Here is a 25,510-nt window from a genome sequence, read left to right as displayed (position 1 = left end):
ACCTGATCAAACTAAAAAGCTTCTGCACAGCCAAGAACACAGTAAGTAAAGCAAGCAGACAGCCCTCAGAATGGGAGAAGATATTTGCAGGTTATGTCTCTGACAAAGGTTTAATAACCAGAATCCACAGAGAACTCAAATGTATTAGCAAGAAAAGAACAAGTGATCCCATCTCAGGGTGGGCAAGGGACTTGAAGACAAACTTCTCTGAAGACAGGTGCACAGCCTACAGACATATGAAAAAATGCTCATCATCCTTAATCATCAGAGAAATGCAAAGCAAAACTACTTTGAGATATCATCTAACTCCAGTAAGATTAGCCCACATCACAAAATCCTAAAATCAGAGATGTTGGCGTGCATGTGGAGAAAAGGGAACACTTCTACACTGCTGGTGGGAATGCAAACTAATACATTCCTTTTGAAAAGATGTTTGGAGACACTTAGGGATGTAAAAATAGACCTGTCATTTGATCCTACAATTCCTCTACTAGGTATACATCCAGAAGACCAAAAATCACTTTATAACAAAGATATTTGCACCAGAATGTTTATTGCAGCCCAATTCATAATTGCTAAGTCATGGAAGACGTGCCCATAGACCCATGAATGGATTACTAAATTGTGGTATATGTACACCATGGAATATTATGAAGCCTTAAAAAAGATGGAAACTTTACCTCTTTCATGTTTACATGGATGGAGCTAGATACTTCTAAGTATCTCAAGAATGGAAGAAAAGTATCCAATGTACTCAGCCCTTCTATGAAACCAATTTATAGCTTTCTTATGAAAGCTATAACCCAATTATAGCCCAAGAAGAAGGGGAGAAAAAGGGGAAGGGGGGAGGATGTGGGGAGGGAGGGTAATTGGTGGGACTACACCTATGGTGCATTTTACAAGGGTACATGTTAAATTTACTAAAGGTAGAATATAAATGTCTTAACACAATAACTAAGAAAATTATATGAAGGCTATGTTAACCAGTTTGATGAAAATATTTCAAACTGTACATAAAACCAGCACATTGTACCCCGATTGCATTAATGTACACAGCTATGATTTAATGAAAGAAAGAAAGAAAGAAAGCAAGAGAGAGAGAGAAAGAGAGAAAGAAAACTCTAACAAACCCTGATGGTCTCTTTTTTTGAATTGGAGCATTTGGTCAATTTATAATTAATAAAATTACCTATATATCTAACTTTAAATCTTACTACTTTCTATTTATTTGTTCTATATTCCTTTTTCTCTCCTTTCTTGCCTTCTTTATTCAAAAGAAAAATCCATTTTTTTTTTTTTTGTAGAGACAGAGTCTCACTTTATGGCCCTCGGCAGAGTGCCGTGGCCTCACGCAGCTCACAGCAACCTCCAACTCCTGGGCTTAAGCGATTCTCCTGCCTCAGCCTCCCGAGCAGCTGGGACCACAGGCGCCCGCCACAACGCCCGGCTATTTTTTGGTTGCAGTCTGGCCGGGGCCGGGGCCGGGTTTGAACCCGCCACCCTCGGCATATGGGGCCGGCGCCTTACCGACTGAGCCACAGGGGCCACCCGAAAAATCCATTTTTTAATTATTCCATTTCCTTCCAATAGTTTAATGGATATATATTATTTTATACCACCATAAATGGCTGGTATGAATGTTCTTTTTTTGTTTTGGAGACAGTCTCACTTGGTCACCCTGTATAGAGTGCCATGGAGTCAAAGCTTGCAGCAACCTCAAATTGGGCTCAAGAGCTCTTCTTGCTTTAGCACCTCGAGTAGGTGGGACCACAGGCAACCACCACAACATTCGGCTAGTTTTTCTATTTTTAGTAGAGCCAGGGTCTCACTCTTGCTCAGGCTGGTCTTGAACTCCTGAGTTCATGAAATTCACCTACCTGGGCCTTCCAGAGTGCTAGAATTACAGGTGTGAGCTACTTGCCCGGCCTGGTAAAAAATGTTCTAATAACCTATTAAACTTTTGTTTCTGACAGACTGAAATGATAAATGAGATCTGTTTTCTTACTGGAAAATATAATTTTGATAGCAAGCTTCTCAAACAGCAGGACATCATACCTTGACACGACTTATGTTTATCTTTAAAGATAATTCAGTCAGAATGACAGACAATCTCAGAAATATTACTACTCAGAGTCCCAATCTTTCATACAAAGTGCTTATTTGGCCATAGCTCAGACCATATTCCTAACTTGTTTCTTAAGTCTCATGTTGGTATTTATGAACCTAAATTGCCATTTAAAATGACATTTCTAATTCTTCAAGAACAGTAGGATTGAAAATAATAGTAACGTTAAGAAAAATTTATAAAATATGTACAAGGCTTATAATTTACAAAGTGCTTTCAGAGCTATTTAATCAAATCAGAAATTTAGAAATGTAAAGAAAACAACTTACTTGGAGATAAAAATGTCTAAACTTGTGTGTGTTGAAAATGTAGGCTTTAGAAAATATGTATTTACATATAGTAAAGCATGGAATAGGGCTTAACAAATGTGAAAAACAGGGAGAGATGACAAGTATAGAAAAAAGAAAAATGTGTTTAGTTATATTCTTTAAGTAATGCTCCCCTTAAAATATTCTAAATTAGACAGCATTAGAAAGCCCTGGCTACCCCAGGGTCACCAGGTGGGCCCAAAGCGACCACACCCATTCTTTGCCTTACTGTCTACTGGTAACTTTGGGGCAGAGTTGAGTTGTTGCACTAAGAGACCATATGGTTCATGAACTGAAAATATTTACTATCTGGACTTTTACAGAAAGAGTTAGCTTGTGGATCCTATTCTTTCTTCAAATTATCTTCAGGCTGCTAGAAAAAAGGCAACTAGGAAGAGAAAGACACATAAGAAAAATTCATAGAGGGGATAAAAACGTTACCTTTCACCCTCTGACCTGACCCAGTAGAGGTAACTTTTTAGTGATGTCATTGTTCTCCTGACAATGCCAGTGAGATGTTAACAGCCCACTGAAGATTTAAATGGCAAGAACAGAAAGGTCTCTTTTGGAGTCCACTGACAGACTTACCTCCGGCACAGTGAATACATCCTGTTGGAGGCAGTGATTCGAAAATACTCTGGTTTTGAGCGGGAAGAGCTTCCACTGATGGTTCCTAAACCTAAACGCTGATAGTCTCTGAAACAAGCTTTTTCCACTAACTGTTCCATTGTAGACTTCTCTGAGGCCTTCAGGGTGGTACTTGTGGGGAGTTCACTATCATCTGAAACTGTGATGGCAGAGACAGATTTTGAAGAAATTATTGAAGTGTAGGATCAGAAACTTCCTTTTGAAGAGGATCCTTAAACTAAGGGTTTTATTAGGATTATAGATATTTATGTATATTATAAATTAAATCATGTAACTTCTATGGGGAATCATACTCACATAAATGTTAAATTAAAAATGTAAGTTAAGAAATGAAATATCAGTAATTTAACTCAAAAATGTCAGGAAAATAATATAATTTAAGTTCTTCTTAAAAAAACAATATAATTTTAAATTTCATTACCCATATTTTTCTGTTTCATTCAGGCTTGCCTAGGAATGCCATACTACAATGATTTCTATTTAGGACTTTATAAAAACACCCAAACTTTGTCAGAAGCTAACCTGTCAGTAAAATTTACCTTTAATAGGATCACTACGCAAATTCATCATCCAGGTTTCAGTTACTTTTCAGGGCATAAACTTTTATTAGTATTTCTGGATTAACCAGAAATTTGCTAGATTTCCTTAGAGAAGCATAAAGAAGTTATACTTTTATTCCTGGAAATATTTCTGTTAGAGGATGTTGCAGACATGGGAAACTCCCTCAGGTTTGGAATCACACGTTACAGAATCCTTTAAGATTTTGGATGTGGAAGGATTTACTCAATAATCAAGTTTTTGAGGGAGGATTTTTTTTTAAAAAGCACATTCCTAATTAGTAATACATGTTCTTTTTCTTTTTTTTGAGACAGAGACTCACTATGGCGCCCTCAGTAGAGTACCGTGGAGTCACAGCTCATAGCAATCTCAAACTCTTGGGCTTAAGTGATTCACTTGCCTCACCCTCCCAAGTAGCTGGGACTACAGGCACCCGCCACAACACCTGGCTATTTTTTTTTATTGCAGTTGTCATTGCTGTTTAGCTGGCCTGGGCTGGGTTTGAACCTACCAGCCTGGGTGTATGTAGCCGGCGCTGTAACCACTTGGTGTGTATGACAGGCGCCAAGCCTGCATGTTACAAACTAAAAAATTCCGTGTTGGGCGGTGCCTGCAGCTCAAAGGAGTAGGGTGCGGGCTCCATATACTGGAGGTGGTGGGTTCAAACCCGACCCTGGCCAAAAACTACCAAAAAAAAAAAAAAAAATTCCGTGTTAAAAACTGTCCTAAATTACTTTTATTTATTTTTATTTATTTACTTTTTTTTTTTGAGACAGAGCCTCAAGCTGTTGCCCTGGATAGAGTGTCATGGCGTCACAGCTCACAGCAACCTCCAACTCTTGGGCTCAAGCGATTCTCCTGCCTCTGCCTCCCAGGTAGCTGGGACTACAGGCACCTGCCACAACGCCTGGCTATTTATTTATTTATTTATTTTTTGGTTGCATCCGTCATTGTCGTTTGGCGGGCCCAGACTGGATTTGAACCCACCAGCTCAGGTGTATGTGGCTGGTGCCTTAGCCGCCTGAGCCACAGGCGCTGAGCCGCCTATTTATTTTTAAAGAAAAATTGAAACAAGCTTTCAAAGTTTTGGGAAATGTATTAAAAGCACTAATGTGTAAGGGAAGATATGGCCCGCCCTCTTTCATTAACATTAAAAAATAAAAAAGGAAAACCAACAGCTTGTTCATTAACTTATTTAGAGACAGAGTCTCACCCTGCACCCTGGGTAGAGTGCTGTAGCATCACTATAGCTCACAGCACCCTCAACCTCCTGGGCTTAAGTGATCCTCCTGCCCTAGTCTCCTGAGCAGCTGGGACCACAGGAGTGTGCCCCAACAGCCAGCCAGTTTTTCTATTTTTTAGTACAGATGGGATCTCGTCCCTGACCAGGCTGGCCCCAAACTCCAGAGCCCAAGCAATCCATCCATCTTGGCCTCCCAGAGTGCCAAGATGACAGGTGTTAGCCACACTACCTGGCTTGTCTCTTTAAATATGAGACTTTGTCTTTCAATTTGTGAACTTCACAAAGTAATTTAATCAGGCATTGATTATGTGTTGGTGCTTTAGTTTTAGAGGAGCAAAGAACATTATGTAATTTGGCTTTTTGGTGGAATAACTGTCATAGAAAAACAGGTTTTGTTCCATGAAGTAATAAAAATACTGAGTTTTAGAGAAGTCAATAGTAATAGGGAGCAATAATATTTTTATGGATTTACATATGACTAGGAGGAGGCCAGAGTTCCAACAAATGGTCATTTCAGTAATGTGATGATGGGTATTTTCATTGCCCCCAGAGGCAGGTCTGTATGTACACATCCTCTCTCAGGGTATGCATACATACATAAAAAAGCACATTAAGTTCTTCATCCCAGGAAACAGAAATGGAGACCAGTCACAGCTCTCCGTAAAGATGAAGATTTATCTATCTATCTATCTACCTACCTAGCCATCCAAGGCAGAGTCTTACTTTGTCGCCTTCAGTAGAGTGCCATGGTGTCACAGCTCACAGCAACCTCAAACTCTTGGGCTCAAGAAATCCTTTTGTCTCAGCCTCCCAAATAGTGGGACTACAGGGGCTTGCCATACTGCCTGGCTATTTTTAGAGACGGACCATTCTTGCTCTAGCTCAGAATGGTCTTGAACTTCTAAGCTCAGGCAATCCACCTGCCTTGGCCTCCCAGAGTGCTAGATTAAAGGTGTTAGCCACTGCACCCAGCCCCAGTTTTTTTTTTTTAAAGTATTGTTGTTGTTAGTAGTAGTAGTTGTATAATCACTGGTGATTGATTCTAAGATCCTAAGAAGGAAAAGGGGATAATGTCATTCTGCCTCCCATTATTTCAGATTCTCTGTAGTGTGAATTCCACAGCATACTTGATACTAGGTTAAGAATAGGAAACAATGACTCAACAAGAAATTTTGCTACTGATTTTATGGCTCTACTTTCCCCATCGAGAGGTATCTTAGCTGCCCAAATTGTGTTCTTTTAAATATTGAGGAGGTATTTTTTTCTTATGATCCAAGAATTCCTTCCTCTTAGGTCCTCCATTTTGATTAAGAGCAACAACAGTGTTCTTACCAAAACTCCAAGTCTTTGACTTTGAGTGTCTGTTCTTATTCTATAAGAGTAAGTTAGTAGTAACTACCTTATATCTAAATTTCTTAGGCAGTAGGGTCTCTTTCTTTCTCCCTTTAATGAGACCCACATAATATTAGCCAATCAGCTATATTGAATTTAGTAAAGTATAATTTAACAAAATCTCATCTAAACAATGGAATTTGGGGAAAATAATTTTTTTCCAGTTCTGAGAGACTGGTAAGTGCTTCTAATCTTCTCATGAAATCTAGGCTTTTGTGAGTAAAAGTTTAAGTGCAGTTACATCTTAATCTCTTATTCATTTAAGAATAAAATTGACTCAGGAAGAAAAAATGAGTTCTCACATACCAGATATGTCATCTTCTTCATTCCATCCAAGACGGTTTATTCTTTCTTCCACAATCGTCCCTGTCTTCCTCTTCAGTAAATACTGCCGCCCAATCGTCATTTTTCCTGCCCTTTTGGCACCTTTCACAATTGTTTTTGAGAAGGTGCTACAAGTCATAAAACCAAAGAGAATATCGATTTAATATGAAGATACCACTTATATTTTTGACACCTATACGGCTCAAATTGTTTCTTCTCCATTTCCATAGCCACGAGTATTGTCCAGACTTTCATTAAGCCTTTCCTTCTTCTTCTTCTTCATCTTTTCTTTGAGACAGGGTCTTGCTCTGTTGCCCAGGCTAGAGTGCAGTGGCCTCACCATAGGTCACTGCACCCTCAAACTCCTGGGCTCAAGTAATCCTCTGCTTCAGCCTCCCAAGTATCTGGGACTACAGGTGACTGCCACTGTTTCTGGCTAATTTGGTCTATTTTTAGTAGAGATAACATCTTGCTCTTGCTCAGGCTAAGCCTTCCTTCTTTAGATTCACTTTTTTTTTTTCTTTTTCGAGACAGAGTCTCAAGCTGTTGCCCTGGGTAGAGTACCATGGCATCATAGCTTCATAGTAACCTCCAACTCTTAGGCTCAAGTGATCCACTTGCCTCAGTTTTTCTATTTTTAGTAGAGACGGGGGTCTCGATTTTTGCTCAGGCTGGTCTTGAACTCGTGAGCTCAAGCAATCCACCCACCTCGGCCTCCCAGAGTGCTAGGATTAAAGGCGCCTGGCCTTTAGATCACTTTTGATGTGCAGTAGACTGATGTCCTGTAAAACACCATTGTCATCAGGACACTACTGTAGGCTAAAAAAGTTCAAGGAAAACTAAAGTGGGACCCAAACTACTTATCACCCTCAATCTAATCTCGGTTTGCCTTTTGGTCAAGCCTCCCCTAGGACCCATTCTGGCTATTCCACCACAGTTGCTGCAAAGCATGTGTGTAGAAGTTTTTCTACATGGAAAGCCAGCCTGCCCCCTTTTCTGCTAATTCAAATTCTCTTTCCAGCATCTCACTGGCCTTTCTTTGAGATGATATGACCATTATAGCTGGTAACAACTTTACTTATTTCTTTCTTTTTTTTTTTTTTTTTTTGTGGTTTTTGGCCGGGGCTGGGTTTGAATCCGCCACCTCCGGCATATGGGACTGGCGCCCTACTCCTTGAGCCACAGGCACCGCCCAACTTTACTTATTTCTTAAATGTTTTAAGAGTGTATATGTGTTGTCCTGCCTCTAAATAGCTATAAACTTTTTGAGAGATAGAAAAAGAACAATATAACTTCCCTTTTGAGAGGAAGAAAATAAGAAATCAGAAATTTGAGTATCCTTTTGAGAATTAGCTTTATTTATTTATTTAGTTTTTATAGAGACAGAGTCTCACTTTATTGCCCTTGGTAGAGTGTTGTGGTGTCACACAGCTCACAGCAACCTCCAACTCCTGGGCTTAGGTGATTCTCTTGCCTCAGCCTCCTGAGTAGCTGGGACTACAGGCGCCTGCCACAACACCCGGCAATTTTTTTGTTGCAATTTGGCTGGCTAGGTTTGAACCCGCCACCCTAGGTGTATGGGGCTTGCACCCTACCCACTGAGCCATAGGCGCCACCCTGAGAATTAGCTTTAATTAAAAGGAAACTAAAGGGCGGTGCCTGTGGCTCAGTCAAACCTGAACTCAGTCAAACCTCAGTTCAGGTTTGAACCCGCCAGCCCCATATATCGAGGGTGGCGGGTTCAAACCTGGCCCCAGCCGAACTGCAACAAAAAAATAACTGGGCATTGTGGCGGGCGCCTGTAGTCCCAGCTACTTGGGAGGCTGAGGCAAGAGAATTGCTTAAGCCCAGGAGTTGGAGGTTGCTGTGAGCTGTGTGATGCCACGGCACTCTACCCAGGGCCATAAAGTGAAACTCTGTCTCTACAAAAAAATAAAATAAAATAAAATAAAAGGAAACTAAAATGTAAATCACTTGGATTTAAAAGTACTTTATTTATTCAAATAGTTTACCCTTTCTTGCTGATAGAAAATCTAGGGACAGAGTATTTACAATCCAGAGAATTAAACAAAGAATCTATTTCCTGACTAAGCAGATGGAAGTGAAGATTTTGACTAAGATTGTTCTGGATTATGTTCTTCTCTACTATTTTTACTATCATTTAATAAAAATTTATAAGGATTCTCTTGACTTAATAGTTTCACCAGACCCTTTTTAGTCATCTATAATGTAAACCTGAAGGTTATGAGACAAGTTTTAGATAACTGTTGGGAATCATAAAATATTGATACTTCCTAAGTTAAACCCACTGTAAATCACTTTAGGTATAACTTAAACTCTACAGTATTTCTTAATTTTTTTCCCAGTTAAAGTTTTATTCTTTGTTTCACATACTTAAGGCAATTCTTATCATTTTCAAATTGTTATAACTTTGTTGCTCTGCTCTTTAAGCAGCTGATACAACAGCTTGATACAGGTATATATTTCTGAAACTAATATAAATATATAGGTTTCTGATAGTTTCTAAACCTACAATACCATACAAAGCTGTGTTTCTTCCATTAACAGGTGGGATGACAAATACCATAGGCTCTTCTGTGACTCTATAGTGCTAAAAGAAGATGCTTGGCTCACTGGTATAAATCCCGAGGAAGTTTCAAGCTTCGGCATATGATATCTGGATATTCATGGTCTCCTTCACTTACCAGGTAAGGCTAGCTCTGCAACTAGAAATGACGTACTGTCTGGAACCTCAAATCTTCTATAATCCTCCATCTACCACACTTTTGGGCCTTTTCCCCAAAGTCTGCAAAGGTTTCCCTAATATATAATTGGTATTGGGAGATGTCCAAATTCTACATGATGAACCGTGAATGAATTGAAATTTCATTCCTTATATTTTATGGCTTATGGAAGATAATTTAAAATAAGTGTTATTTTGTAATAACTGAAATTTAAAAGTTTCAATATACTTCTAAAAATTTTCATAGAGTTCATACTAAAGAAATATAACAATTAAATATAATGCTTGATCCTGGGTTAGATCCTGGACCAGGCCAAAAAAAAAGTAGCTATAAAGGATCATTAGCATAATTTGAATATAGACTTTGGGTTAGGTAGGAGTGTTACATCAATTAAATTTCCTGGTTTTGATTACTACACTGTAGTTATATATAAGATAATGTCTCTGTTCTAAGAATAAAGGTGTGTTTTGTATATAATTCAAATAGCTCAGGGGAAAATAATATATATTATAATATTATATAAAATATATAATTATTATATATATACAAAATATATATAAAAGAGAAAGAGAGAATGACAAAACAAATGGCCCAAAATAGAGACCATTGGTGAACGGGGTAAAGGATAAATAAGAATTGTAAATTTTCTGTAAGTTTGAAATTTCTCAAAATAAACAGTTACCAAAAATAAAGGTGTGGGGCGGGGGGGGGGGAGATAAAGGCTCCTGTTTCTAGATTAAAGCAAAACTCTTAGGCCTGGGTATGGATAAAACCTGAAGGGATTGCTCAAAGGCATTTAAAAAAGTAATCAACATGGGAAAAAGAGAAAATAGAATTTAACATTCTAAACAATGAGTTGTGAGCAATGGACCTGATAGTCAAAGCCTTTGTTAGCTTTAAGTTTTTGAAACTTATTACCTCCATCAATGTTGCTGTTCTATAACTTTTTGAGCTTGGCCCAACAGGCTTGACAGAAGGCTAACACAAAAAGCAATCACTCACTTCTTGACACAAAGGATAGGATAAGTCACTTCCTATGATAATCTGTTACGAGTTAATAAACTTGTCTTTCATCTTACCGAAAAGAAGTGTTCTTTTCCTTTTGTTTTGGTAAAATTATTTGTGGAGTAGTCTGTCCAGCAGCAAAAGCAAAGGTACTGAAAATAGACTGAGGATAACGGAACTTCATCAACTGTTTCTTGAAGATCTCTACTACTTCTGGGCTCACTTCTTCATCAAATGCTACTTTAATCAACTAGAGACAAAAGAGATTAAACACATAATATGCATTAAGGACTTCTAGACAACTGCCCCCCACCCCCAGAATAATAAAACATAATAACACTAAATGGCAAGACTTTTGAATGAAAGGAATTTGGATAACATGTAATACAGTTTTTTAATTTTAAAAATATAAAAGTGAGGCTCAAAATGATTTACTTGTTGCAGATGGTTAGTTGGCAAGGAAAATTACTTATCTTGAAGTCAGATTTTTTAAAGACTACGTCTTTTACGATAGAATCGGCAACTAACTTGTAGTGGATAAACTAGCAATTATGCCCTTCTCATTTCTCAACTGGTGGTTCTAGATGGGATATTTGGCCTAATAAGGTCCCTTCCTACCCAGAGATACACCAAATACAGGAAGAAAAAAATCAGTTGACTAAAATCCTATTAATATTGTCAGGAAGTATTTAAGTGCAGAGTTCTTTCATGCTTGGAACAGTAAGGAAATCCCTAGGCGGGCAATGCTCTTAGATGATAGATACAGTGGTTCTCAACCCCTTTATAACAATGAAAATACATTGCAGCATTAGAAGGTTGAGAACAACTGTGATAGAAGTTCTGGAACCTAAGAATCAGCAGCCTCACTTTCACACAGCATAAGAGCTACCAGGGAGGGCTCCTTCACTGGAAGAAATGAGGCAAGAATTGGAATCCTTAGAAATCTGAGAAATTAGAGACAGGGTGTGAAGTACAGGAAAAGCAGAAACAGTATTTTTAAATAAGAGAAACTAAGAAAATGTCACTTCTTCTAGGGTCTGGTTGGCATTGGTAATTCCATGAATTCTGATATGTTCAGAGCCCCCTAGAAAAACCTTTGCCTCGTCAGGGGTTATGCAGTTAGTACCACCAGTACTTTAGCTTTAGCTATTCTTTTTACCTTTTCCACAGAAAAGTCATAGGACATTTCCTTCTGAAACAGATGCCAAGATAATTTCATTTATCTAAAGGCTATATCAAACGGGTTCAGGTATAGCTTGGCAGACAACAAAGCCAATTGTGTGTCTGAGTTTCTAAGATCACTAAATATTGACAGATAATCTGTTGGTACTGAGTTGACTAAGATGCTCATGAAATGAAGGACTAAATCCAAGAATGTTCATGAATTTACTCAGCTGAAGATTACCCTCTTAGACTCTCTGATCTCCTCATCTTCATCTTCTAACTTCTGACCACATAACTACAAAAGATGGCCACAAGATTATTAGATTTTTGAAAAATCTGAATAGTAAAAGAATGGCTTCCTTTTTTAATACCTGAAAAGATGCTGATGTGATCTGCAGTCCTTCCTGCATATTCTGCTGCAGCTGGTTCTGCATTGTAATCTTCTTCTCCTTGGTGATGGAGGCGATGGGAAAGCTCCGAACAACTGTCTGCTCACCAACTACAGAAAGACAGGACACAGGCTCAGCACCAGCACTTTATAGATCACTTTTAGAGTCTCTGCTGCTTGTATGAGCATCTAGAGAGGAAATGCCTGGGAGTGCAGTGAGAGAAAATGCCATGATCCCTAGAATCTCATTCGTTAGTTTTATTGCATTGGTAAGCCCTTCCTGAGACATAATCCTTTCCTAGAGTGAAGTGACTGTCGCAGCCTGCCGCCTGCCTGACTTCATTCTTTCTTTCTCTCCAACTTGCTTTGTGCCACAAAATATCATCTGGTATAAGGCAGTCTCATAGGAAAGGAGGTTTTATACAGAAAAAAGGAATACTCCTTGCATGTTGTAAAGTCATCTAAGATATTTAATGTAAGGATAAAGCAAAAGACAACAGGTTTCAAAAGTTTGTTTCCATATGAGGTAAAAGATGCTGTGAGATGTATATGACAGGACTATAGTGCTGAACTTAGGCCCAAGATTTTTAGGAGTTTGTAACATTTTTTTGGGGGGGAGGGCAGGGTCTCACTCTGTTGCCCAGGTTGGAGTGCAGTAGCATCATCATAGCTCACTGCAACCTCAGGCTTTAGGTTCCAGCAATCCTCCTGCCTCAGTCTTCCAAGGAGCTGGGACTATAGGCATGCATCAGCACCTGTAGCTAATTTTTCTTTTTTGTAGAGACAAGGTTTTTTATTGTGTTGCTCAGGCTGGTTTCGAACTCTTGGCCTCAAGCACTCCTTTGGCCTCCTAAAGTGCTGGGATTTATAGACATGAGCCACCACACCTGGCTGAATTTAACTATTAAAGCAAGAATAAGAAAATATAAATAATTATTTATCAACTACCTGAGGTTATGAGGATGAGAATCTAGTACAAAGGCAGTGCACACAAAGCTTCCCTTGGAGAGCTTCCAGTTTCCCATGGCAGGAGAGTCACATGCAGAATATAATAACATGTGGTTAGCTCCCAGCTTTGAGGGAAGAGACTACAGCGATTTAAATATTTCAGAAAAGCAGAAGATTTCTGCATGCTAGATGGACAGAAAAGGATTTCTAGAAGAAGTAAGAAGGAATGTGAACTTTGGAGGAAGTATAGTATTTGAATTTGCAGAGGGGAAGAGGAGGAGAATTTTAGGCAGTGGTATACGTAACATAACAGGAATTGCAGTAAATAAGGCCTCAAAGCTAGTAAGCTGATGGGGGTGGGTGGGGGGTTTGAACTAGGTTTATCTGACTTAAGAGCCCACATATTTATTACCATCAGAATTCCTTGTTCCCTGGATCTGTTAGTTCCTAACCTGGAAAATTTTTTTTTTTTATCTTTTCTTTTTTTTTTTTTATTATTATTGTTTTTATTGTTGGGGATTCATTGAGGGTACAATAAGCCAGGTTACACTGATTGCAATTGTTAGGCAAAGTCCCTCTTGCAATCATGTCTTGCCCCCATAAAGTGTGACACACACCAAAGCCCCACCCCCCCTCCATCCCTCTTTCTGCTTCCCCCCCCCATAACCTTAATTGTCATTAATTGTCCTCATATCAAAATTGAGTACATAGGATTCATGCTTCTCCATTCTTGTGATGCTTTACTAAGAATAATGTCTTCCACGTCCATCCAGGTTAATACGAAGGATGTAAAGTCTCCATTTTTTTTAATAGCTGAATAGTATTCCATGGTATAAATATACCACAGTTTGTTAATCCATTCCTGGGTTGGTGGGCATTTAGCCTGTTTCCACATTTTGGCGATTGTAAATTGAGCTGCAATAAACAGTCTAGTACAAGTGTCCTTATGATAAAAGGATTTGTTTCCTTCTGGGTAGATGCCTAGTAATGGGATTGCAGGATCAAATGGGAGGTCTAGCTTGAGTGCTTTGAGGTTTCTCCATACTTCCTTCCAGAAAGGTTGTACTAGTTTGCAGTCCCACCAGCAGTGTAAAAGTGTTCCCTTCTCTCCACGTCCACGCCAGCATCTGCAGTTTTGAGAGTTTGTGATGTGGGCCATTCTCACTGGGGTTAGATGATATCTCAGGGTTGTTTTGATTTGCATTTCTCTAATATATAGAGATGATGAACATTTTTTCATGTGTTTGTTAGCCATTCGTCTGTCATCTTTAGAGAATGTTCTATTCATGTCTCTTGCCCATTGATATATGGGATTGTTGGCTTTTTTCATGTGGATTAATTTGAGTTCTCTATAGATCCTAGTTATCAAGCTTTTGTCTGATTGAAAATATGCAAATATCCTTTCCCATTGTGTAGGTTGTCTCTTTGCTTTGGTTATTGTCTCCTTAGCTGTACAGAAGCTTTTCAGTTTAATGAAGTCCCATTTGTTTATTTTTGTTGTTGTTGCAATTGCCATGGCAGTCTTCTTCATGAAGTCTTTCCCAAGGCCAATCTCTTCCAGTGTTTTTCCTATGCTTTCTTTGAGAATTTTTATTGTTTCATGCCTTAAATTTAAGTCCTTTATCCATTTTGAATCAATTTTTGTGAGTAGGGAAAGGTGTGGGTCCAGTTTCAGTCTTTTACATGTAGATATCTAGTTCTCCCAACACCATTTATTGAATAGGGAGTCTTTCCCCCAAGGTATGTTCTTGTTTGGTTTATCGAAGATTAGGTGGCCTAACCTGGAAAATTTTAACTATCCTTTATATATCCAGAAGCTAAGCACAGTCAGGATATATATAGGATTTGAGAACTAGGATATATTAAACAACCTATGCTTATGTAAAACATATAAAACTATCAGATTTCTATATGTCATTAAAGGGAAAATTTTAAATTAGAAATTTAAGAAGAAATAAATAGCAAATAAAAGGATTTTCTTTTATAAAAATTACTTTCCTAAAAAGAACAATTAACTCAAAGTTTGAAAGGAAAAAACAAGAAAATAAATATGGATTTCACACGAAGCATGTCAATTTCTTTAAAAGAAATAAATTACAGCAATTTAAATGACTACATAAGTATCTCATGTTTATATGTACAAAATGTATATTTATGGTCATTAATCTCATAAAAGTCCTACTTACTACAAAAAATTGCAAGTATTGTATATTTAGTTTCTTTTAAAAGTATTTTGTTTTCAGGCTTGGTGCCCATGCTCAGTGGTTAGGGCACTGGCCGTATACGCTGAGGCTGGCAGGTTTAAACCTGGCCCAGGCCTGCAAAACAATGACAACAACAATTAAAAAATAGCTGGGCGCTGTGGTGGGCACCTATAGTCCCAGCTACTTGGGAGGCTGGGGCAAGATAATAGCTTTAAGCCCAAGAGTTTGAGGTTGCTGTGAGCTGTGATGCCCCAGCACTCTACTGAGAGTGACAGTAAAAGTATTTAGTTTTCAGATACAAATATAATTTATGTACAAAGAAGGAGAAGGCTGCTTATGATAGGAGAAGGCTGAGATTTTGCTGTTTTTCACTTTTTAAAAAAAGCACAACTATTCCTATGAATTCATCTTTCTTTTTTTTTTTGGTAGAGACAGAGTCTCACCTTATCGCCCTTGGCAGAGTGCCATAGCGTCACACAGCTCACAGCAACCTCCAAATCCTTGGGCTTAGGCGATTCTCTTGACTCAGCCTCCCAAGTAGCTGGGACTACAGGCGCCCGCCACAATGCCCGGCTATTTTTTGGTTGCAGTTTGGCCGGGGCCGGGTTTGAACCCGCCACCCTCGGTATATGGGGCTGGCGCCCCACCAACTGAGCCACAGGCGCAGCCCCGAATTCATCTTTCTTTATTGAAATTTATGAAGTTTTTGCTTAAGCAAAAGTAACTTTTGGTAAGCACTCTTTTGTAACTGCAATCTTGATTGTGTTCAGCCCAGGAATCATACAACTGTTAAGATTTTAAAGACAATACATTTTATACATCTGTATTCCATTGTCCAATAAAATGCATAGCACGTAGTATGTATTCATTAAATGCTACTGAATAAATAATTTCAGAGGAAAAGGAACTTTAGTGATCGTTTAGCCCACTGGTTTTCAATCCTTATTACAGGCACTTGTGGGCTTGAGAAATATACTAATGCCCCATTCCTATTGCTTTAGATTCTAATTCAATCGTTTGAGGGGTGAGCCCAGAAATTGGTAATGTTTTTAAGCTTCTCAGCTAATTCAAATATGCAGCTAAGGTTGAAAACCACTCAACCTTATCATCAGAATTCTTGAATTATCACCAATGAAAGCCTAATTCTCTAATTTTATAAAAGAGGAAAATGAAGTCCAGAGAGGTTAGGTGACTTAAGCTATCAAGACTGGTCAGTAGCAGTCCAAATCTGAACTTTATGACTTGGACTCCAATAGTTTTGCCCAAAACCTTATGTGCTTTTCCTATCAATGAAGATATTTTATAGAGAGATTACAGTGAATTTAAGATAATGCATATTGTTTTTGAATAGGGCATGTTATTTCTTTCTAATACAGAAGGTTATATAGAGTAGTAGAAAATAGAAGTTATGGGAGTTTGGTGAATGGAAGAGAAGTCATCTGCTAAGCGGGAAGTGGGGTTAACTGAAATGGGATAAGAGGGAAGTGGGATTAGTGATCCTTAGCATATTCTTCCACAAGAAGGATCATGTGTCTGGAAGACCTTAGCCTTACGGTTAAGGTTAACTAGTGGACTCAGAAGCTGGGGCACATCAGCAGGGGACATATTTAGCAATTAGATATAGCAAATATCCCTAGGTTTTAACACTCTGCCTCACAAAATTGTTTCAGCAAATGAACCCTTGATTTATTGTTTAGAAGATACTTTTTATTCTTCAGGTAAAAATCTATGACCCAGAGTATCATTAGCTTTGACAGACAAATACCTGTGTGGCAAAAAGCTTACTTTGGATTTGAAATCATCTTCAAATTACTGTACCCAAAGTGAATCAAAACCTCATGTACCACACAGATGCCTGTGCTCTGATGGCATATCATGAGTCATACCTAGCTGATCATGGGGAGTCCCTCTGAAGAGAATTCTGTATGTGGTGAGGAACAAGGCTCCTTCTGCTGGCAGGAGCTGAGGGCCTCCAAGAAGACCTCCCGTAGCTTCTTCTCTTCCATCAGGATCCAGTAGGACTCGAAGACCTTCACAAACAATTTCTTCTCCTGGTAGCAGAGCAGGTCTAAGAATCTTGGGCTTACAACAAAGAAAATATTTTAAAATTTTGTGAGGTTTCTAACACTTACACCAAGGTCTTTTCAGTTATATACCTGAAAAACTTAAGACAGACTTCTCAGAAAGATAAATAAAAAAGCAGATTTGGTAGGAGGAAGAAATGAAGTTTGTACATCCAAATGGGAAAAGATTCTTTGCAGAATTGCTTGTTACCAGTAAAAACATTGGGCAATAACACAAATGTTTGAAATATCCATTCAATGGAACATTTTTCAACTTTTAAAAAAATAATGTAGACTTAGTGTTAACACAGAAAGATATTCAGAATACATTGTTAAGTTAAAAAAGCAAGTTGGAAACCAGTACATATATTCTGTTCTCATTTTTGGAAAAAGAAAAGAATTTGTAAGAATATGAATCAAACTGTTAACGGTGGTGCTACTGTTGTTAAAGGTGAAGTCAGGGGTAGGATGGGGGAATTACAGAGGCCTTTCACTTTGTACAATGTGTATTTCTTTCATGCTTTAATTTTATACATAGAACATTATTACTTTTATAAACTGAAAAAACAAACACTTGAAAAAATGGATGAGTTTTTAAAAAGAGCGGTCCTTCTTAGCCATGTAATGAATTCATTTACACAACTTAGGAAATCTTGACTCGGTTGGTGCCCTTTATATGAGGAACCATACGATAAACTCCTATGAAGAATTTGGGGATAGGAAAAAAAAAATCTCTCCTGAAGGTCTAACATAATTATTTTTTACTATGCAATAAAAACTATATAAATCAGACTATTCTTTTCTTTTTTTTTTTTACTAAATTTCTTAGAGCTAAATGTAAAGCCAAAGATTAATGATCACTGTCTCAGGTTTCTGATAAAATTCTCTTTCTACTTATCCGGTTTCTGATCTCTCCTTTGAATTTATTTTTAATAGTTCTGTTATACTAGCAAGAGGACCCTGAGCCCTAGACTACTGGTGCCAGATTAGCTGCAAAATAATCATTTGGAAGTCCTGTTAACATACAGATTCCCAGGCCATGCTGCAGAGTACTCTGATTCAGGAGGCTGGGGTGGGGTTCAAGACTAAAATTTTTTTTTTTTTTTTTGGCCGGGGCTGGGTTTGAACCCACCACCTCCGGCATATGGGACCGGCGCCCTACTCCTTGAGCCACAGGCGCCGCCCAAGACTAAATTTTTAATAGACTTCCCAGCTGCTTCTGATGCACAGCCAGATTCAGAGACCTGGTGTTTTATGGTAATTGCCTTAAATCCCTTTTCAGGGGGAAGTAGGCACAGCATAAAATCTTGGGTTCGGCTTAGAAGTTAGAACTGTTGGGTGGTGCCTGTAGCTCAAGCGGCTAAGGTAGCGGCCCATACACCAGAGCTGGTGGGTTCAAATCTGGCCCGGGCCTGCCGAACAATGACAACTACAACCAAAAAATAGATGGTTGTGTTGTGGTGGGCACCTATAGCCCCAGCTACCTGGGAGGCAGAGGCAGGAGAATTGCTTGAGCCCAGGAGTTGGAGGTTGCTGTGAGCTGTGATGCCATAGCACTCTACCGAGGGCAACACAAGTGAAACTGTGTCTCAAAAAAAACCCCAAAAACCAAAAATTGATGTTACAGCCTAAAAGCATGTAGTTTGGAATAATTACCTTCTGTATAGGTGGAAGTCTTCTGCTTTCTCTATGTACTGCTTCCAGGGTCTCAATGTGCATGGCTACAATTCCTAGGATGAGTCACAGTATTCAAATAAAAGAGCACAGACACGTAGAATAAGAACAAATTTTGGATGTTTTAGAATCAAAAACTAATCAACACTTAGTAGTTTCTCAAAAGGTTAAACTTAGAATTACCATGTAATACAGTAATTCCACCCCTAGGTATGTATGTATCCCAAAGGAAAGCAATCAAGGGCAGAGATGCTTGTTTGTGAATGTTCACAGCAGTGTTATTCATAATAGCCCAAAGGTGGAAAGAACCCAAGTGTCCATTAACAGACGAATGGATAAACAAAATGTGGACTATCCAGACAATGGAATATAGTTAGCTGTAAAAAGGAACGATGTTCTGATACATGCTACAACATAGATGAACCCTGAAAATATTATGCTAAGTGAAATTAGCCAGATATCAAAGTACGAATATAAATGATTCCACTTACATGAAGTATCAAGAATAGGCAACTTCATAAAGACAGGAAATAAGTCAGAGGTTACCAGGGGCTGGGCATGGGGAAGCAGCAGTTATTTTTTAATGATGTAAAATACACATGGATAGAAACAAGTGAAGCCTTCCCAGCAACAATGATAAGCTGAGCAAGCTGAAACTGGACAGGTGAATCAGAAAGGATGCTATTGACTGTGTTTCTTGGAAGTGAAATAATGGACCATAACACAGTCTGTCTCAAAACTTCCGTAGTGACTTACATACCTCAGGTTTGGCACTACAACTCAATTATCCCCAACATTGTGATTCTCTAATATTTGCAAAGTGATTACCTGGTATCATGCAATGAAGACTCTTGATGTGATCCTGAGTAACTCCACTCTCTGTACAAACTTTGTCAATAAATCGAGTAATGAACCGCACAACAGAATTGGCAATGTCATTATTCTCTGAATCTTCAAACCCACTCTCTGTATCATAGCTCTCTGCTACACTTCCTGCAATACTAAGACAATCAAGGAAAGAAGTCATGGTTAGTACTCAAATGCAACAAATGACTACTACCTGATAGTCAATTTGTATAGTAATCAAAATGTGCTCAATGTTCTACTTGTCTTTATATTTGGAAAACACTGTAAGGCATTATCCTTTGGACGCGGATTTGTTTCTGTAAGGAATATTTTCTGTCATTCTCCCAAAAGGAACACAGGAACCATAGAAAATAAAGCATTTATTATCTTCCACCTGAGCCTTCTAAACAACTTGTCCTTCTAATTAATTACTAAATAGAGCCAAAAAAGTAATACAGTTATCTCTGGCAACTGGGGAAATGTTACCTGGTAGGCAAAATTAAGTAACTTTTCTCAGAAATGAGCATGTTCTTCTATATAGAAGGATCAAACTGTCCTATGAACCATTTTCTTGCCAGAATTTATCTCTCTCTCAGTGAATTACAACCCATTTGGCCAATTTGAAGCCATCATTCTTCTCTAGGTGATAAAATCATGCAAGAGAAGGGAACACATTTGAAATGGAGCAGATGTAAAAGCTCGATCTCTTCCCTTGTTGTTTATTCAGCTTCTACTACTCAGCAAATTAGATTGCTAATCATGGAAAAGACTCATTTGTTTGTTCTAACCAACTTTCTTGTCTTTCCTCCAAAGCCAACCACAATAGCTAAATCAGTGTTGAAGTAAACCTAAGCAAAGAATATGGTCATCACATCATCCTAAACTATTAAAGGACTGAGGTGTCTTAGCTACTCACTATGCAGACTTTGAGAGAGTATGGTCATCTATAACGATAACTTTAAAAGAAAAGGAAAATAATTTTTGGTCATAACAGAGATTAACTTGACTGGCAGTGGGAGATAAAGCTGGGGACAGACTGAAGAAGATCTTAAAAATCAGGCAGATGAACCCAGATTGGTGAAAGAGTCTTGTGGAATGATAAGCAATAAAGAAACGTGAAAGCGTTATTTCATGAAGATTCTTTGGCAGTAGGTCAGATAATTACAGAAAGAGGAATACAAAATGAAACTACAAAAAGAGGAATAAAATAATCAGGGGATAGATGAGAAACTTGATACAGGAAGAAATAAGAGATCTATCTGTGCATGGACTGTATGGTACAAAATGCCGACTCCAAGCTGTCTAGTCTGGAAGATCAGAAACTTTTAGGTGCTTCTGACAGAAATGAAATACCTACGTTAGGGAGAGTGAGAGGGAAGGTTCAGAGATTTAGGCTTGTGTCTAAGCTTTCCAAGTATGAAGAGTTTGGCAGAGAAATTGAGAGTGGGAAGAGAAGAAGAGCTGCCTGAAAGAGCCTCAGGTGAATAATTTAGGAGAGCTGTAACAACTACAGGGCCATTAGAGCATACGTCACTGAGGCCTTAAAAAGGACAGAACTTCAGGGTTAGTGCCTGTGCTCAGTGGTTAGGGTGCCGGCCACATACACCGGGGCTGGCAGGTTCAAACCTGGCCCAAGGCTGACAAACAACGACAACTACAACAAAAAAATAGCCGGGCACTGTGGCATCTGTAGTCCCAGCTACTTGGGTGGCTGAGGGAAAAGAATTGCTTGAGCCCAAGAGTTTGAGGTTGCTGTAAGCTGTGACGCCACTGCACTCTACCGAGGGCAACACAGTAAGATTCTGCCTCAAAAAAAAAAAAAAGGATAGAATTTCATTACTGTTGGGTGAAGTTTCTGATCTTCCAGACTAGACAGCTTGGAGTCGGCATTTTGTACCATACAGTCCATGCAGAGATAGATCTCTTATTTCTTCCTGTATCAAGTTTCTCATCTATCCCCTGATTATTTTATTCCTCTTTTTGTAGTTTCATTTTGTATTCCTATTTCTTTTCGTTTATTCATTCATTTAATCATTTGATCAATCAAATATTTATTGAATACCTTACTGTATGCAAAGATCCTGGGGATACGGCAATGAAAAACATAGATAAAGGAGACAATAATAAGCAAATATATGATATAAATCAGGTTGTAGAAAATGTCATAAAAGAAAATAATGCAAGATAGAAGACTGAGTGAGTGGGCTTCTCTGGGTAGGTAATGTTTGAGCAGAGACTTAAATAAAGTGAGAGAGTAAATGAAATACCTAGGGCGTTGTGGCAGGCATCTGTAGTCACAGTTACTTGGGAGGCTGAGGCAAGAAAATCACTTGAGCCCTAGAGTTTTTTTTATTTTTTATTTTTTTTGTAGAGATAGAGTCTCACTGTACCGCCCTTGGTAGAGTGCCGTGGCATCACACAGCTCACAGCAACCTCCAGCTCCTGGGCTTATGTGATTCTCTTGCCTCAGCCTCCAGAGCAGCTGGGACTACAGGTGCCCGCCACAATGCCTGGCTATTTTTTTGTTGTTGCAGTTTGGCCAGGGCTGGGTCTGAACCCACCACCCTCGGCATATGGGGCCGGCGCCCTGCTCACTGAGCCACAGGCACTGCCCTGAGCCCAAGAGTTTGAGGTTGCTGTGAGCTGTGACGCTACAGCACTCTACTGAGGGCAACATAGTGAAACTCTGTCTCAAAAAAAAAAAAAAGACCAACATCATACTTTCAAGACTAGTAAAAAATAATTTCTTCATTTTGTATGGAATCAGAAAAAACCCTGTATAGTCAAGGCAATTCTTAGTAATAAAAACAAAGCCAGGGGCATCGGCCTATCAGACTTTAAGCTGTACTACAAGGCGATAGTGATTAAAACAGTGTGGTATTGGCACAAAAATAGAGACATAGACATCTGGAACTGCATAGAAAACAAGGAGATGAAACTAACATCTTATAGCCACCTAATCTTCGATAAACCAATCAAGGACATACACGGGGGTGGGGGGGGGGAGTAAAGAATCCCTATTCAATAAATGGAGCTGGGAGAACTGGTTATCCACATGTAAAAGACTGAAACTGGACCTGTACCTTTCTCCACTCACAAAAATTGATTCAAGATGGATAAAAGACCTAAATCTAAGGCATGAAACAATAAAAATCCTCAAAGAAAATATGGGGAAACACTTGAAGCTATTGGCCTGGGGAAAGACTTTATGAGGAAGATTCCCATGGCAATTGCAACAACAAAAATAAACAAATGGGACTTAAAATGAAAAGCTTCTGTACAGCTAAGGAGACAACAACCAAAGCAGATAGACAACCTACCCAAGGGGAAAGGATATTTGCATATTTTGAATCAGATAAAAGCTTAATAACTAGGATCGACAGGGAACTCAAATTAAGCAACATAAAAAGAGCCAACAATCCTTTATACCACTGGGCAAGAGAGATGAATAGAACCTTCTCTAAAGAAAACAGACAAATGGCTAACAAACGTGGAAAAATGCCCATCGTCTTTAATTATTAGAAAAATGCAAATCAAAACCACCCTGAGATATCATCTAAACCCAGTGAGAATGGCCCACATTACAAACTCTCAAAACTGCAGATGCTGGCGTGGATGTGGAGAGAAGGGAACACTTTTACACTGCTGGTGGCACTGCAAACTAATACAACCTTTTTGGAAGGAAGTATGGAGAACCCTCAAAGAACTCGAACTAGACCTCCCATTTGATCCTGCAATCCCATTACTGGGCATCTACCCAGAAGAAAAAAAAAATCCTTTTACCATATGGGCACCTGCACTTGTTTATTGCAGCTCAATTTACATCGCCAAAATGTGGAAACATCCTAAATGCCCCCAGTCCAGCAATGGATCAACAAGCTGTGGGACAGGTATACCATGGAATACTATTCAGTCACTAAAAAAGATGGAGACTTTGCATCTTTTGTATTAACCTAGATGGAAGTGGAACATATTCTTAGCAAAGCATCACAAGAATGGAGAAACAAGAATCCTATGTACTCAATTCTCATATGAGGACAATTAATGACATAGCACTGGTGGGGAATGGGGGATGGGGAGAACAGAGAGAGGAAGAAGGGGGGGCTCATGAGGGGTGGTTCACCTTTTGGGGGCACAACACTATTATAAGAGGGTCTTTAACACAGTGGCTCTCAACCTGTGGGTCGTGACTCCTTTGGGGGTCGAGTGACCCTTTCACAGGGGTCACCTAAGAACATCCTGCATATCAGATATTAACATTATGATTCATAACAGTAGCAAAATTACAGTTATGAAGTAGCAACAAAAATAATTTTATGCTTGGGGGTCACCACAACATGAGGAACTGTATTAAAGGGTTGTGGCATTAGGAAGGTTGAGAACCAGTGATCTAACACAAGCAATCAGTGTAACCTGGTTCTTTGTACCCTCGATGAATCCCCAACAATAAAAAAAATAAATAAATAAAGTGAGAGAGTGATTCCTGTGACTGTTTCCGGGAGAGTGTTCCAGAATGAGGGAATAACCAGTATAAAAGACATGAGGCTATAATCTGTATGGAGTATTTAAGGATTAGTGTCAGCAGGGAGACCAGTTTAATTGACAGAGAGTGATAAGAAATAAGGTCAGATCCTGTTAGGGCTCGTAGGACATGGTAAAGATTTGGGGTTTTATTCTCAAAGTTGCAAAGTCATTGGATGGTAGAGAGTAAGGAATGGTTGAGGCCATGACTATAAAGTTGAGGAAAGGGAGGGCCGGGAAACAAATAGTCACTTTGGCAAAAGATTCTTGCTAGTAATTTTTCAGAGCAAATTTTTTGCAAATTGCTTCGGCAGAAAGTGACAGAAGGGCTGGTTTAATTGTGGCTGAGACTTTGGAAAGTTGAATTATAAAAGAGGGTGTGGGAGGTGGTTGAATAATACGATGAAATTACTCTTTTAGAGAGAAGAGGTGAGGAAAATGGTTATTTTTTGAAATATGTACAGCAATATTTGTCCCAAATGCTTTATATTCTTGGCTAAGCCAAGAGGGTCCTAAGAAGAGTAGCAGGAGGATCTCTGTGTGCCCATGTTCCAGTACCTGTTTGTGACGATGCTGTTGCTTCCGCTCTCCCAGTCACCTGGTGCTGACGTTCTTAGGAGCTTGTTCTTACTTGTGTCTAGTGGAACGAGCAGGTTGACCATGAGGTTTGCAAAGTGGATGGCCTGACTGAAGACGGTGCTTTCCTCGTGTTGTACCAGCTCTTGCTGAGTCGACTTGCTCAAAGTAGGCCAAAGGCGTAGCTGCTCGGCTGCCAGGTCCATTGCTGTCTTCTGATACTGGTCCTCAGGAAGCTTATCCTAAATAACAAAGCAACACAATCCAAAGAGAACATCTACCACTTCACATAACTTCAAAAAACGTAAATGTTTTTTTTTTTTTTTTATTTTTTACTTCTTTTTTTAGACAGAGTCTCACTTTGTCACCCTTGGTAAGGGGCTGAGCTACTCATAGCTCTTAGTAACTTCAAACTCTTGGGCTCAAGTGATTCTCTTGCCTCAGCTTCCCAAGTACTTGGGACTATAGGTGCCCACCACAATGCCTGGCTATTTTTAGAGATGAGGTCTCACTCTGGCTCAGGCTGGTCTTGAACCTGTGAGCTCAGGCAATCCACCTGCCTTGGCCTCCCAGAGCGCTAAGTTTACAGGTGTGAGCCACTGGGCCCAGCCTAAAACCATAAATGTTTTAAATAACTTTTATATTAAATATCTAGGTTAGTAAAAATGTAAACATAGCAAAACATAACCACCACAAAACAGAACTTAGTCTTTTTTCCCAGATCTACCAGGCCTTGAGTGGAAGCATATGCCAGACCCAAGGAAGCAGTAGCAAAGCAC

General features: G+C 39.1%; 1 protein-coding gene across 5 annotated transcripts in view; it reads right to left on the bottom strand.

Moving 5' to 3' along the window:
- Positions 1 to 25,510, bottom strand: part of SBF2 (SET binding factor 2) — a 471,093-nt gene that overhangs the window by 66,262 nt on the left and 379,321 nt on the right. For all 5 annotated transcript variants that reach the window (XM_053560079.1, XM_053560081.1, XM_053560083.1 and 2 more), the window contains 8 exons: positions 24,714 to 24,973; positions 19,617 to 19,789; positions 18,771 to 18,844; positions 16,938 to 17,133; positions 11,883 to 12,010; positions 10,422 to 10,597; positions 6,581 to 6,726; positions 3,022 to 3,220 (listed from right to left, as the gene is read on the bottom strand). In XM_053560079.1, the coding sequence (XP_053416054.1) occupies positions 3,022 to 3,220; positions 6,581 to 6,726; positions 10,422 to 10,597; positions 11,883 to 12,010; positions 16,938 to 17,133; positions 18,771 to 18,844; positions 19,617 to 19,789; positions 24,714 to 24,973 (1,352 nt within the window). The remainder of the gene's footprint in view (positions 1 to 3,021; positions 3,221 to 6,580; positions 6,727 to 10,421; positions 10,598 to 11,882; positions 12,011 to 16,937; positions 17,134 to 18,770; positions 18,845 to 19,616; positions 19,790 to 24,713; positions 24,974 to 25,510) is intronic.

This window comes from Nycticebus coucang, chromosome 14, assembly GCF_027406575.1.
Source record: "Nycticebus coucang isolate mNycCou1 chromosome 14, mNycCou1.pri, whole genome shotgun sequence".
NCBI classification, from domain to species: Eukaryota; Metazoa; Chordata; class Mammalia; order Primates; family Lorisidae; genus Nycticebus; species Nycticebus coucang.
The sequence above is the reverse complement of the archived record's forward strand: the minus strand, read 5'-3'. Positions and strand labels throughout refer to the sequence as shown.